Source organism: Amorphotheca resinae (genome assembly GCF_003019875.1).
Source record: "Amorphotheca resinae ATCC 22711 unplaced genomic scaffold M430scaffold_7, whole genome shotgun sequence".
NCBI classification, from domain to species: Eukaryota; Fungi; Ascomycota; class Leotiomycetes; order Helotiales; family Amorphothecaceae; genus Amorphotheca; species Amorphotheca resinae.
The window spans coordinates 1,054,126-1,069,488 of NW_020194477.1; the positions used below are offsets into that span (position 1 = coordinate 1,054,126).

Consider the following 15,363-nt stretch of genomic DNA (forward strand, 5'->3'; position numbering starts at 1 on the left):
ATGCCCCTCAGCCTTGTTGCGGCATGAACATCACCGTTCAATTTGCCTCGCATCTCCAAGGCAAATGACAACAGATTCTCACTGATTCGGACCAGTGTCCAGAATGGTATTTACTGTATGACATGCTTGAGTTGCGTGGTGCTTTGATAATAAAACTTTTGGAATATTGCTCCCAGTCTATCCCACCCACAACTTGCAAAGTTACAAGTACCTTATCTATAGGCTCGGACAGTCACGCAGTTGATCTTCATATGGTTTTATAGCAGTCCCTTAGCTGCATTCGCAATATAAGAAAACTCAGTTGCTCTAAGGTACACAATTCATGTCGTGTCTCGCCACTTGTACCAGCGGCAGTATCTTTCGTCCCTCCGTAACTCCCCGAGTTCCTAATTTCTATTGTCGGTCCTTCTACCTCTCCTATATCTATTCTACTTCGTCTACATCCCGAACTGCTTGAATTTAGGCTTAGAAGGCTCCTATTTCCGAGTCCAACCTACTGGCTTCCTCTACGGCTTTCCTAGCTTACACTTTAAGGCAAAAGCCAACGCTAATCTTAGTAATTTCAAAGCAAGCAAATGTATCACCTTCCTCTCTAATCCTCGTCTAGTAGCCCGGTTCCTGTGTGATATCTTTGATTTTCAAGCCTCCCTTTTTGTTTAAAGCCCTCGCCCGGCCTATAAGGGACTATGATTAGTTTCTTAACTTGCTCAAAGAGTGAGCAGATCCGGAGAACACGACGTAAGGTATAGTATGTTTCGAAGATAGGATCGTCATAGTCTACTCGGTATTCTAAAGCTAAGGTACGTACCTGCTTTGCCTTTTCTAGACCGATGGCCTTCGCGAATGCTTTTAGCTGCCCGAGCTCGAAATAGGGTCCAAAGTGAATTATATTAGTAGCTAGGTTAGCGCTTATAAGAGGGTAACCCATGTCTTAGGGGAATAGAGGCTTATGCTTCTTTAAGACGAGCTCTCTAGCCTCGTAGCACACGTTGATGATGTCCGTGCTTAGCTACTAGATTTTCCGGTCGAAGAATAGGACACGAGGCAGAGGATCCTTGAGCTCGAGATCAGTATAGAGATCAGACTCGTTAGGGGCACTAGGGGATGGACTGATGCTAATAATGCGTGGTTCGTTAGGGATAGCATAGTTCTAGACCTGGATTCGGAGCTTAGTAGGGAGGGAAAGAAAGCTAGAGAAGGCTAGGCAAAGTCCTTCTACAGCCTTAGACCTTTTGATATCAAGTAGGGTATACTCGGAATCTATTTATCTTGTAAGTATAGAAGAAGAGATAAGAAGGTAACATAACTTACCTGTCTGTTTCTTCTCCTTGTACTAACTAAAATTATCCGATAAGGTTAGACCTAGATCTATAGGCGACGAGCATGTAGCGTCTATGATGCCGTGAGCTAGAGAGATATATAGGTGTAAGACAAGGTTGATGGAGTTACTCAAGTCGATAAACCTATATAGGATTGACTAACAAGCAAATAATTCGACGTTCAAACAAGTCTATAAGGGGTATACGAACAGTAAGTTTAACTATAATTAAGAAGAATAGAAGAATAATACTACAGTGTATAAACAAAGTTCCTTTTAAACTAAATCACAAGTAATAAAAGTTTAAGAGACAAAATAAAGAGAATACCTTATGTATATATTATACTTCCCCCGCCACGATCTACCTACTTAGTCTAGAATCTAATATTATTATTATAGTCGAGATCAAAATTTCTAGATAGCTAGTAAGGTTCTTAGCTAACCCCTGAGGCCGCGGGCTATGACGGGACTAAGGGTAGTGAACCCTGGAATCTGTCTGTATCGAATTACCATGTCACGCGCAAACTGATCTTTCATAGGTACCTCCTATCTTTTGAATTGACGAGGAATGGGGATAGTTGCGGGCCGTGACCCCCCTATTCGAGGCGAGCTCGCGACGACCATAAAAGCTCACTTTCGCCTCTCCTAGGCGCAATTTATTCAGAACCCATGTTTAAAACTTAGAACCTCTTAGAAAAATCAGCTGGGGTTGGACAAATACTAGAGAATATTTGTGAAGAAGAAAAAAGAAAACACACTTCGTTATATAGTAGTGTGGAATATATAAGGTATGGTTGTTATAACCAGGGGCCTCGCGAGGGCTTCTTTGAGGTCTATGCTTTACCCATTTACATATATATAACTAAACTGGAACGTTAGTGTATTGTATTGCATATTGTAGATTTGCTATTGTGGGCTGAGGTAGATAAATAGATATAAATAAACCGAATAGTGACAGTAGTAGTACGAAAGGTAGATGCTAATGATCTTGATTCGAAGTCTGAGAAGATCGAGTAGGTGATTGCCTTATATAAAACATGGAGATTAGTGGAAGGATATAGTATGGTAGAGAAAAAATATAGTTAGGGATAAGAAAGTATTTAGATAATAGGTAAGATACATGCGCAGTGAAGCTCTAACGCGTTTCTCAACTCCCCCTTATTCACTACGCGTCCCCCTCCTCCCCCACCATACCGCGCCCCAACCTCCCCTCCAAAAAGGCCCTCCAAAAGAGGCCCTCTCAAAAAAAAAGAAAAGAAAAAAAGAAAAGGAAAGAAAAGAAGCAGTAGCTACTAAACACACACAAAAAAAAAGAAAAGAGAGTAAGATTCCAAACCATCAAAACAGTTCGCAAACAGCCGTCGCTGCTACTACATCTGCCGCGCCTCACAAACTTTTAAGGAACACGTATTTACCCATCTCTAAATACACCCAAGGAAATAAATCAAGAAAATCAAGAAGAGAATTAATTGCAAGGCCAAACAACAACAACACGTGAGAGACAAAGGAAAGAAAATCACACGAGACGAAAGCAGAGGTGACAGCAAAGGAAATTAATGACTTATCCTAGGTAGGCTAAGCCGTAGTCCGCTGGGACAGAAGGTTCTTGCTTATTTTGAACTATAGGGTAGCTAGAAAGGAAGGGAAGAGAGTTGCTAGTTGAGTGAATTGTGAGGGTGTGTCTGTTTGTTGGTTGAGAGGGGGTGAATAGGGGGTGTGTGGTGGGATAGGGGTCAGGATTTTAGGTTTTGTAGAGGTATGAAAGAAGATTTCTCTAGACTGCTAGAGTAATAGCACGATCCTATATGTTGTATTCTATATAAATAAGCCAATGTACTATCTCTTTCTATTGACTCTATAGACTTACGAGGTTGATGCATCCTCGGACGTTGTAATACTCGACAGGAACTTCACGAATATGGATGAGATAGCCAAGTAATACTAGACTTCAATATAGAAATATTTAGTCTTTACCCGCTGGAGCAAAGAGTACAATTTGAAAATTGTATGATTTAATTATTATCTGTAGAATGGGTACTAGAGGATGTGGGGAGCTCTCCCCCCTTAGTGTCCCTGGGCCCGATCACCCTTATGGAATATTAATCAAATACCTAAGGTCTACCATAGAACGCTCGTCGAACTCTGAATTCCCAATTCCCAAACGCCAATACCTACATTATCCCCAACTCCCCGTCCAAAAAGAAAAAGGTTGCCTTTACCTGGTACCTGTATAAAATCACATTATCTGACACCCGTTGCTCCTTGCTCTTCTCCGTCCGAAACCATCCATGCCAATGCCGCCCTCTTCCTCATCAGCATGAATCATTTGGGCTTCCCTCGCTCTTCTTCTTCGTCTTCTCAACCCAGATCCACCTACCCCAGCTTCCTCGGTGGCCATCATGTACTCACCCCATTTTCTCTCGAGCCTACTTGCAGCAGGCAAATCACCTCTCAAGACCCGCTTCATATGCTCGTCAACCGTCATCTGCCATCCATAGAAACATTTCAGGGCGATGATTTCAGTTGGGTACGTTATGCCTTCCTGTCCCCCTGTCGGCCTTTTGACTTCCGAGTTTCGGCATAGGACTTCGCGGACGCCAGTCCATGTCATGTTCTGGCAATCAAATGCAACTATGCTGAGACCAACACGAGGACGAGAGTTTGCGCAGGTGGTGCGGGAAGACCGAGAGCGGACCATTGCTGCTGCTTCCACAAGGACGAGATCACTAATACGCGTGTTGTCCATATCGACGCTTTTGAGGCTGGTACAAGCTCGGATTACGGGAAGCATGCCGGTATCTCCTAAGTTCTCACAGTAACTGATGGATAGATGTTCTAGGTACGGGGCGCATGGGGCTTTAGCAAGGTGTTCAGAGAGGAGGGTGTTTGTCAACCCGCCGATCTCTTCGAGATCCAGATGCGTGAGGCGTGGTGTGCTAGCAAGGAGGTCGGATAAGGCGTTATCTGTCAGGGCAGTGCAGCGACCAAGCTGAAGCCCTTCGAGATTAGGGACAAAGCCGGCAAGTGATTTGATTCCAGCATTGGTTAGGCGGGTGCAGCGACTTAGATCGAGATGGCGGAGCTTACGCATAGGTACGACGGGTAGATCAGTCAAAATGTCAATTTCGGGATCCTTTCCAACAATCATGGTCTTTAGGGCTTCATCTGTAATGTCAGTGCAACCACTGAGCAGCAGTCTTTCCAATCTATTGGTTTCAAAGATATCTTGAGCCAGGTCAAGGTTGTTGAAGCCCCTGACCTCTCGTGCTCGCAAATCTTTGAGCTTCGGACAGCCAAGGATGACAGCCCTGATGCCACGAGCATCCATATGAGCGCACCAAGACACATTAAACATCTCCAAGGATGGACACGACTGAGCTATGATCTTGCATGTTCCATTGTTGACTGCCGTGAGCCCAGTGAGATTAAGATTAGCCAACCTATCGTTTGTTCTTAGGAGATTGTGTAATGTTGAACGTTGAAAGTTCCGGCAGCCCTCGAGAGTGGCATTCATGAGATTCCGACATGCCTTTACTATTACTTCCGCCCGCTTGTAGTGCTCCACTTGTACGCAACCTCGTAGGTTCAGGTCCTTAACGAAAGGCCCTGCCGTCACGATGATCTTTGCCAAAGACTCTGCTGGGATTTCCTTGTAGAACTCTGAAGCATCGAAGCAGGTCCAAAGCTGTCCGTCGAAACAAATTTCGTGGAAGTGTTTGCATACAATTGAGGCTCGTACTAATTGCTTGGGCTCCAAATACGAGAAGATTGTGAGTTTGATTTCGTGTGGCATTTCTCCCCAGAAATCAAAGCTGGTTCGTCGAGATGGCTTCCGCGGGGCGAGCGGCAGAGAGAAGTAATCTTCTAGGATTTCATGGATGGGCGAATGTTCGGCGAAAGGGGGAAGAGCTCCTCTGGACATTGGTCTCACGTCAAGAGGGAGTGCACTGGTTGAAGTAGCGGGTGTCATAGCACCGTGTTCTACCCTCCGGATGGGAACTCGATCGTATGAACCGTCGAAAAACGGTGTATCGAGACCGGGCGTACTTGGAATAGAAGTTGGAGCGGTTGAGTAGCCTGCTCCAGATGACTGGGAGGAATACGAATTGTCATAGTTCCGCGGAGAGGTTGCAGATACCAAGCTGACACAAGACAGTGTGCTTCTGCCACTGTATGGACTGCTTGCCGCTCTCCTTCTACCCAGCTGTGCAAGAGAAGGCGACGAGGAGATGCGTTGAAGGCCATGTAGTAGCTTCGCTCGTCCCTTGCGCCTTGTAGGGGTCTCGATGGGGATGGCCTCCGAGCGCTCGATCGATATGCCCGCACTACCCTCCGCCTCGATAGCCATCTCCGATACAGCGCTTGCCATGACTGGCGGCGGCGACGATGCTTTTGTGCGCAGAGCCGTGGAGGGTACGAAGATCGTTGGGCAATATCTGTTGGTTGTTGCCGACTCAAGGGCGTCCCGCGCGCGGGGTTGTTGAGGGGTTGTCAACCCTTGTCCTTATCTATCACAACAATCGTGGCTCTTGCTTCCTGCCAAGCTCAAACCAAAGTCTTGCAATGGCGAACCGTGTACTCTTGCGCAGTCCGAAAGTTATTGGTGAGATATTCGGTGAGATCTCCTGAAAGCTAAGGTCCTACAGAGTTGTGGGTATTTAGTTTGGTTGGTGCTCCTCGGCTGTGGACTGACGTGGACGTAATGCTGCAAAAGGGACGAATCAGCAATCATTTCCAGCCAGGCAATACGAGAGATGCAGATAATTCTTCTGCATGGTTAGGGATGGCATTCTTACAAGTGATGGGGGGCGTGTAAAAAAGGGGAAGTGGAAGAGAGAAGAGAGGGAGAGCGACGTGAGGCAGAATGTAAATGATTATCTTTGTCCTGTGTAGATAGGAGATAGTAGATAGCCAGATAGGCTGTTATCGATAAGGAGACCCCAGTACAGGAGGAAATGTCTTGTAAAGAAGCATCAGCTGCGCTACAAACATAGACCACGCGACAGTCTGTGTCTCTTGGTTGTATTTCTTTGTATTTTCTCATCTTTTTTTTCTCTCTCTCCTGCTCTTTATCTCTCCCTCTCTCCTGACCCTATTCTCCCCCTCCTGCCTCTCCCGCCTCTCCGCCCCCTTTGACCCCGAAAGCTGAACCGGCGCAACGCCGGTCCAACCTTGCGGCGGAGACTGGCACCATGGCGTTTTCCCCTCTTCGCTCTCCCCTCCTCCTGCGTCCCCTCCTGCGCGAGGCTGCGGGCACGCCGGAAGCGGTCAAGAAAGGAGAGGCTCTGATTCAGTTGAACCGAGAGTCTGCGGGTTCTCTTTATTGTCCTGTGTATATTGGTCTATTCATATCAGTTAACTCGGATTCGGGTTAATAGTTAGCTATGACGGGTTGTGGTTATCTACCTTGTACAACTCTTTACCCCTCTATCAACGCTGTACAATAACGTTTCGTCACACCCATATGAAATCATGTAGATTGTATAGGCGTCTCTACCTATGGCTTGTTTTCTTGTGTACGACCCTCGTGATTGGACGCCGACTTGTGGAAAACATATGTCTGTCCACAAGACAAGAGGACATAGCCATCTCATGTCCCCTTACTGACCCGCTCTTCTCGCGCTGAATAATTTCCCGCGCCCGATGCCTTTACCCCAACCCGATTTGCAAAACGGATAAGAGAAACGAAGGATCGGCATGATACCCAGGGTAGTTCTGTGTGCTGCACATGGAGAGGATGAGATTATTATATACATACCTTATATACATATATATATATATATAGCTGCACACCCGCCCGATCCAAAGCGATAGGGCTGCAGCTGGTCTCGTGTGATTTACTGTATCTCGAGGCCACCCCGACCTAATCAACGGCGACGACAGGGCTCTTCGGATCACGAGAATGCGCAGTTTCCCAGGGTTGGGTTTGGGTACGTCAATGTAACAGTTGTTGAATGGCGGTGGAGGCAAGGGGGCTGGCTGCTCTCACATGCAGACTGAACAGACTTCTCTTCTGATCAGACAGACGGCTTTGAGCCGGTCGTCTTACTCATCAGGGAAGAACCTGGAGAGCAACGCGGGAATCCCGAGTAATCCTGAGGAAGAGAATTCTTCTCTCCGTTGCAGGCGGCTCTCGTAAAGATCTCCTTTGTTTTGTCTAATGATATGCCATGTAAATAATATATCTACTCCGTAATACGGGTCGTCGCAGCGGGCACTACGGGGGGTAGCATCAGCCGTCTCTCGATCAATATAAAGCAGCCGCTAAAACGCACATCTTCTCTCCACAGACGTCAAGGCAAGGGTTTTCCAGCAGCAGCGTCCAAGCCTCGGGCCAGTATTATTTAGCTGCGAATATCTTCACGTCAAACGGCCAACTCGGCCTGTATCATTGTCCTTCTCCTTCTCCTTCTCCTGGGCAACAACCGTAACGCGGGCGACTGTGCGGAATGCTGTCTGTGCCCGTATACTATCGATCAATACTCCGTATAGAATTCCTGCCCATTCCCAACGCCAATGCCAATGCCCACCCTTTGCGCATTACTCGTATTGACAAGCCAAAGTACCTATTGAATTGCTAGGCTGTGACGACGGGAACTCCGTCATTACAGCCCTTATGTCCGGTCCCCACTAAACAAACTCCTTGGCTCCTTGTTGAGCGACACCATCCCCAAAGCCAGAATTTTTGTTTCTCCCTGCCCAGTCTGCTGTGCACAGTAGCGACGCGTTGCCACCCAGACGCTCATTATCCTGTACAAGACGACGGATACGCGCCGACACTGAGATCAATACGCCCAGACAACCGCCGCCAGTGCCAGATTCCTTGGGCGACTGACTTGCTTTGCAATAATACACTCGCAATACCCGGCTGCCAGTTCTACCCCACGAAAACCCCGCTGATATCTCTCGACGGCCTCTGGCCTCCCAGCTGCCATTCCTCCGCGGACGACCCATCTCCGTCCAATTATGCTGGAGTCAGATGCTCCAATCCAACATGGTGAGTGGACATCTGCTCTGATGCCTGCAAACTCCTCCCCCTCGGCGCGACCGTCTCGAAGAGATCGGCGCCCCAGAAACAACCAGCGTACCGAGCAAGAGCGAGCTGCGTCCTCGACTTAACCCCAGACCCCTCTTTGAACACATGCGCTTCAATCTTCTATCCCCGCATAGCAGTTACTCGAGACGGATCTGATCTCTTTCTGCAGGCGCCGAACTACACACAACAAAGGCTGAGAGAGGTCGACGAGGCCAGTCTCCGCCTGCCGACCTGCTCATTCCCAAGAATCGAAGCACCGGGAACCTCACAGCACAACCTTCGAAAGGCGCGGATAAAGCGAGGCTGCGATTTTCCTTTGATGCCGGTTTGTCGGCGGCAGAGTATGACACGATGTCGAGGTTAGTTTTTGAGCCGCGTGTGCTGGTTGGAATGAAGGATATAAAGATGAATAGTCACAGTGACTCAACGACCCTGATGCCCGGGAACAGCTGCTAACCAAACCTTTCTATCAGATCTCCAGTCATGACGGAACACGAGCATGGGCTTGGGACATCTGGTTTGAGCAGAATACGCCAGCAACCGCGAACCCCGACTATCCCGTCCTCGGGGTCTTCTTCTCGCAACCCTTCCGTGGGACCACGGTCAAGTTCAATGACTCTTACACTTCCAAATCCTCGATCTGGCTCCATAGCTATCACTTCCGGGCCCTCTTCGCCGACCTTGAATTTCACAGAAGACCTCAGTCGCTTTCCATCCGAATCCCTCCACTCCTTTTCTTTCGCCCATCAATCCGAAGATTTCATACATAATCGGCAAAATGTCCTCAAAAGATCGGTTGAATTTATGTCACAGAAGCTGGGCCGTGGAGCAGGCAATGCTGGAATCGCCCACGCACAAGCAAGGCTCAGTGGAGACCAAGAGATGCAGGGTATGCTGGAATTGCTAGCGAGGGCGAATTTGGTCGGCGCAAACAATATCGCAGGTTATGGACAGTCTGGTCTGATGGGACCTCTTACGGGGCCGGCGGGCGTTGATGATGCGGGGAACGTCTTTGACAGTTACTTTATGCCACGGTCCGAAAGTCCAGATGCTATCGAAACTCCCGGGACTTCACCAACAACTGTTAGGAAGCCTGTTCCCACAAAGACAATTCCCGAACAAACCAGAGAATCGAAGGAGGAAGAAACACCAAGTGTCGAAATAGACTCAGAACCATCTTCCAGCCCCCCCATAGAGGACGGCCAGGCAACGACCAAGGCCTCTTCTCCTATCACAAGAAGGCAGAGCCTCAGAAGAACTTACACAGATACAGCACCCTTATCCATTCAAAATAAGCTCATGGATGCTCTAGCACAACCATTCGTAGCCGGCGATGCCTTACACGATCAACTATTATCACCGATATCCTCACCCAACGGCCCCCCATCATTCATTGTCCCGGGCCCCCATCTACCTGGACCTGCGGTGCACGCTCACTCTAGTCGATGGGCTCCAGCAGCGCAAGCTATCTTTACCACTGAGATTAACGCACCCTATACTATTTTAGCCGCCAATGATCTTGCATGCCTTGTTTTCGGTGTTACGAAAGCCGAGGTCAGGAAGATGGGGATCTTGGAGGTTGTGAGAGAAGAGAGACGGGCCTGGTTAGAGGAGAAGTTACAATCACCAGGGTCTGCTACAGAATTCGGCAAGAATGCCCCTCAATCCCCACCGCAGAGTCGGAGCCAGCAACCAAGCCCAACTCCCACAACGTCTTTTCTCGTTGGAAAGCCTGGAATAACAGCTAGTCTACTTAGTAGACCAAATTCTCGGTCAGCAAAACAGCCAACTCGCAGAGCACAGACCGATGATGGTGCAGGGTCCAGTATTGCGGCAAGGACAAAAGCATCCAGAGGTGGGCTTTATCATCCAAGCAACAAATCAAGGGGCGTTTTGCTCTGTGGTGATGTGGTACCTATACGAAAACGTAATGGGGTTACTGGATCAGCTAGCTTGTGGGTCAAGGAGAAAAGAGGTAGTTTGATCTGGGTTCTCGAGGAGATTCACGAGGATGTGGCTTGCATTGGTGTGGATGACGACGCCATTGTTACAAAGATCTCTGGATCGACGGAGCCGATATGGGGAGAAAATATTGCTACGGTTGGCAAGGACATTGGGAAATTATTACCAACGATACCTCGACAGGGGATCGATGGAAGGACGGGTGAGATAGACTATGCCGAACTCACTAAGCGGAAGTATTTCACTGCCCGAAATGCTGGACGCGCAAATATCCCATGCATAGTCGACCGAATCCCAGATGGTACAGACCTGAAAGTGTCAAGCTTCCCACATATAGCGGGAATCATGGTTCTTTCGGCGCAGACGTTACAGATCACAAGCTCCAATTCTGTCTTCTCAGCTGCACTCTTTGGCCAAGAGAAACCCGATGGGAGATCTATCACTGATCTTATCCCCGATTTCGATCGCATGCTAAAGATACTTACAGAGGAAGACGGTGTTGCTCTTACCGATGGTATTGTGATACCTGAGCACAGCTTCCGTCGCGCCAGAGCTTTCCTGGCTTTACGAGATGGTAAAGGGGACGCTGCATCATACTTGCTACGGCCAGATGGTCTTCCAGCAAAGCACAGGGACGGATCAGAGATCAAGATTGACGCACAACTCAGGGTTGTGAAGTCGGATACAAATCCAGCTCCCAAATTTGACGAGAATGTGATCGAGGAAAGGAGTGATGAGGAGGAGGATGGCACTGTCAACTCCGAGCCACAGTCCGAACTAGTCTATGCTCTGTGGATTACATACTCCCGCCAAATTCATGCAAACGGGCAAAATCTTGGTGCAGCAACACCTCTGCTAGCAGGCGCCCAGACTCCGTTACATCAACCGTCACCCGGACAGACGGAAATTGCCAGCCCGATGGATATGGACTCTGATGAGCCTCAAAAAGAACAGTCGCACGCTTCTTTGCTCACGACTCAACTCAAAGCAGCCGCTAAGAAGACGGCGGCCAAGATTGCAGGTCGCGAGATGCCACCACCTCCACAACCGGAAAAGGCGAAGGAAGTGGTACCCGAGGTCAAGGACGCCGTTCACAAGAAGAGTATCAACGACTTTGCGATCCTCGAAGAGATGGGCCAAGGTGCTTACGGTCAGGTGAAACTGGCAAGGTACAAGAAGAATGGCAACAGGAAGATGGTGCTCAAATACGTAACAAAACGCCGGATTCTCGTTGATACTTGGACTCGGGATAGAAGGCTGGGAACAGTTCCCCTGGAGATTCACGTCCTCGATTATCTTCGTCGAGATGGCCTCAAGCACCCTAACATTGTCGAGATGGCTGACTTCTTCGAGGACGATGTGAATTATTACATCGAGATGAAACCTCATGGCTTACCTGGCATGGATCTCTTCGACTACATTGAGCTTCGTGTCAACATGGAAGAGGACGAGTGCCGCAGCATCTTCGTACAAGTTGCAAAGGCGATCCATCACCTCCATACCAAGGCTTTGGTGGTGCATCGTGACATCAAAGACGAGAACGTCGTTCTGGATGGTGAGGGGAATATTAAGCTTATAGATTTTGGTAGCGCTGCGTATATCAAGAACGGACCCTTTGACGTCTTCGTTGGAACTATTGGTGAGTTTCTTTCTCCTCTTTCCTCTCCTTAGCATAGCACTAACCATTCGGCAGATTACGCAGCTCCAGAGGTCCTGGCGGGGAAGCCATACCGAGGTAAAGAGCAAGATGTCTGGGCCCTTGGTATCCTTCTCTACACCATCGTCTACAAGGAGAATCCCTTCTACAGCATCGACGAGATCATGGACCGAGATCTCCGAGTTCCCTATGTGATGAGCGAAGATAGCATTGACCTGATCCGCGCGATGCTGGACCGAGATGTTGATTCCAGGATTACCATTGAGCAGGTGTTGGGCCACCCGTGGTGCGAGTCGTCCGATGACGAATGAAGGATGATTGGCAAGGATTTGAGATTTGGAAACTGCTAGATAAGGCAACGGAGCCTGGGCGCGAGAAGCACAGCAGGATATACCAGGGGCGTCGGGCATTACACGAAGGGACTACATATACAGACCGAATTCAGGTCGAGAAGCAGTTTACACTTCACGGGCTATGCAGATGTGCGTTAAGAGGGAGGATATACGAGCAATGATACCCAAGAAAGAGAGAGAGAGAGAGCGTGTAGCAAGCGAGCGAGCGAGCGAGCAAGCAATCAAGCGACAGCACTGATGGCTTTTTTTGTTTTTACCTTAACGAAAGCAGACATGGAACCCCCCCCCCGGTTGGTATGACCGGATGGGAACGAGAAGACATATCTGTGTATATGAATGAGGAATAGATGAATAGAGGAACGGCGTCAATCGTCACCTTGCCAATGCGCGCACCCTCCCGGTTGAGAAATCTGACGTGATATGTGTGTGTGTGTGTAGTAGGAGGTGATCGATTACTTCTCTCAGTAGGTAGGTAGGTACTTAACTCGCAACCCGTGTCGTCTCGCTCTCTCTCGTGTGTTCAATTCGACACTCTATTTATTATCTGAACCCTCTTCTCCGCTTGGAATATGATCTGACAACAGAGCTATCCGCTCTGCCGTATGTGATTCTTGCTAGCTTGTGAAGTTATAGTATAGAAGGGGGGTGAGTGGTAAGCGAGTGTTCTCCTCTCTCGATCAAGGACTACGACTACAAAAATATCAAGTCTTGAGATCTTCATTATCATTACCAGGGTATTTCTATCCTATCCTACATACATACATAGATGATGATGGTATCTGACGTGTCTGCCCGCAACATATAACGTCACATCACATCTAATCGTGGGCTCTATCTACAATGTCAAAACTTAAATGCTGACATGCAGAAGAAACCTCTACTCTGCTGACCATCTAGATGCAGCACAGCACGATTGCGATGCGATGCGATGCGCCGGGAACCAATCCCGCGACTACCTATACCCAGACAGAATCACAACCTAGACATCTAATCTCTCAGTTCGTGAGAGCGTTCACCGCAGCGCGGTAGGGATCCTGTCCCGCAGGCAACGAGCAAGCCTGGAACCCGGCCGCTGAGCCAACAGTACAAGATAGATTAAAACTATTGGACGTCGAGAACATGCCGATATATGAATAGGGCGGTGGGTATTCACTGTGGGATTCCAAAAAAAATCTATCAGTCAGCTGCGAAGCCAGCGCCAGAGCGGAAGGAAAGAAAGGCAAAAAAGGGGGGAGGGGGACTCACGCGGGATCGTTCCAGCCGTGGGAGAACTCGATGGAGAAGGTCTGGATACTGGTGTAGGAGGTGAACTGCCATTGGAAGTTCTCGTCGTTGGACGTGGGGTCGCAGGCTACGTAGGAGGTGGGCGCGCTGCTGCTGTTGCGGGTGTCGGTCCAGGAGTGCGTGCAGATGGTGCTGGTGTTGGAGTTGGGGTCGGAGAAGAGGACTGAGGATGGTTAATACCACGCTTTACGCACAAAACGCACACATGCACACATAACATATATAACATGTATGTATGTATGTATATATGCTTTGACATGTCGCTGGGGAGAGGGGGCAAGTGGATTGCGTACAGGAGAGGGAGCGGTTCCACGACGTCGAGGCCGGGTCGCTGAAGGACTGGGCGGAAAGGTCAGAGATGGAGAAGGGCTGGATGGTGGTGCCGCTGGTGCTGGCGATACGGCGCGGCTTGAGAGCAGGTTCGGAGGGGAGAGTCGAGGGACTTCTGATGTTGTGGCGGGCGAGGGCGTTGATGGCCGTCGAGGCTACGACCCCGGCGAGGCTGAGGAGTTGCAAGAAACGCATGGTTATTGGTTCAACGAACGGCGGCAGAGGTGTGTATCAGAGAAAGACAGACAGACGGGTTGATCACTCTCCAGATTCGAAAGAGAAGGAAAGAATGAATGTGAAGAAGTAAGGATGTGAAAGGAGTGAGAAGTTGCAAATAATAATAGCTGAAGCTGTCCAATCCTTCAAGCAGTGAGATGGAAGGATGAGGATGATGAGGAGGAGAAGGGAAAGGGAAAGAAAGCAAAGCGGTTGCTGTAGGGAGTACGTAGCCTACCTTTCGTACGCATGAGTCCTCTTTACGTCGTCTGTCGATCCTCTTGGGTGTGTGTCTTGGCTGCTGGGATGCCGCAAGAGGGATCCTAAACAAGGGGGGTTGGGGGGGCAGTCATCCAGTGCTTTGTGAAAGCTTTGACAGGAGTAATGAACAGTCGATTCACGATTGCACAAGGACTCCACTGAAAACCCACAATGACGCTGGGCTAAGTGGCCAGGGCCCAAGTGCCAATTGGTTGCAGGTCTTTTATTCCGAGAGTCCGAAATATCAGGGGAGGGAGGGGGGATTTCAGGAGGGGCTTTACTACGTACCTCTACAGCACTTATACCAGCGCTTTCCCCTTTGCTCTTTGCTCTTTGTCTGAATGATACTCTGTGAGAGAAGATCAGATATCTGGTTCAAAGTTCAACACTAGATCTCTATTTGGCTATTCAGACGCTTAGACGCCTATTCAAAGTTAGACTCTACGAACCCCTTTCCCGCGACTCCGCATTTAGGGCGAGGGGGACTTCTTTTGGCTCTGGCTCTGGCTCTGGCTCTTGCCCCTCCCCCTGTTTATTTATAGAAGCGCCGCATCCATTGGCTCCGGCTGTCAGACGAAAGGGGGGAGGGGAGAAGGGAGAATCCTTCGTTGATTTCTGGTGTACGTAAAGACACGATAAGCAGTGCTTTACTGATGATGACCTGGCTCTGGTTTTATCTGATGCTCAAGAATGCTCTGGGCCTTGGTCTGTGTTATTTGTAAAGCTGGATAAGGAAAAGCTTATGCCGGCGATCATTGTTGCCGTGGTGGCGGCATTGCTTGACACATTCCTCAACTCAAACTATTTACACTTCCACACTTCTACACACATAATATATAGATACACACTCACACTTGCTCCATATATGATAGTAGATATCTTGACTTTGCAAATCAACAAAGACTTCCCCTCGAGTCCCAGCTGTAAGCAAGAATGCCACCCAATT

The 15,363-nt window shown here is 48.8% G+C and overlaps 3 protein-coding genes across 3 annotated transcripts; 1 reads left to right on the forward strand and 2 right to left on the reverse strand.

The window, feature by feature from the left end:
• Positions 1–3,554: 3,554 nt before the first annotated feature.
• Positions 3,555–5,666, reverse strand: M430DRAFT_103943 (hypothetical protein; the record flags this gene model as incomplete). The annotated part of the gene is made up of 1 exon (XM_024860892.1): positions 3,555–5,666. The coding sequence occupies one exon, from the start codon at positions 5,664–5,666 to the stop codon at positions 3,555–3,557; it is 2,112 nt and encodes a 703-aa protein (XP_024720335.1).
• A 2,369-nt stretch (positions 5,667–8,035) lies between these two features.
• Positions 8,036–12,671, forward strand: M430DRAFT_42808 (hypothetical protein). Its single transcript, XM_024867583.1, has 4 exons — positions 8,036–8,315; positions 8,524–8,713; positions 8,828–11,955; positions 12,010–12,671. Exons 1-4 carry the CDS (start codon positions 8,285–8,287, stop codon positions 12,282–12,284), a joined length of 3,624 nt encoding a protein of 1,207 aa, XP_024720336.1. The 5' UTR covers positions 8,036–8,284; the 3' UTR covers positions 12,285–12,671.
• Positions 12,672–13,321: 650 nt separating this feature from the next.
• M430DRAFT_59237 (hypothetical protein) lies at positions 13,322–14,369 on the reverse strand (the record flags this gene model as incomplete). Its single annotated transcript, XM_024868783.1, has 3 exons — positions 13,904–14,369; positions 13,572–13,773; positions 13,322–13,427 (listed from the first exon to the last, which is right to left on the reverse strand). The coding sequence occupies exons 1-3, from the start codon at positions 14,133–14,135 to the stop codon at positions 13,322–13,324; spliced, it is 540 nt and encodes a 179-aa protein (XP_024720337.1). The 5' UTR covers positions 14,136–14,369.
• Between the last annotated feature and the right edge of the window lie 994 nt (positions 14,370–15,363).

Excerpts from the sequence above, each read along its gene's own strand:
- M430DRAFT_42808 (XM_024867583.1), top strand. The coding sequence starts at position 8,285 with ATGCTGGAGTCAGATGCTCCAATCCAACATG. Across the intron at positions 8,714-8,827 it reads GAGTATGACACGATGTCGAG|ATCTCCAGTCATGACGGAAC; the intron begins GTTAGTTTTTGA and ends CCTTTCTATCAG. Across the intron at positions 11,956-12,009 it reads CGTCTTCGTTGGAACTATTG|ATTACGCAGCTCCAGAGGTC; the intron begins GTGAGTTTCTTT and ends ACCATTCGGCAG.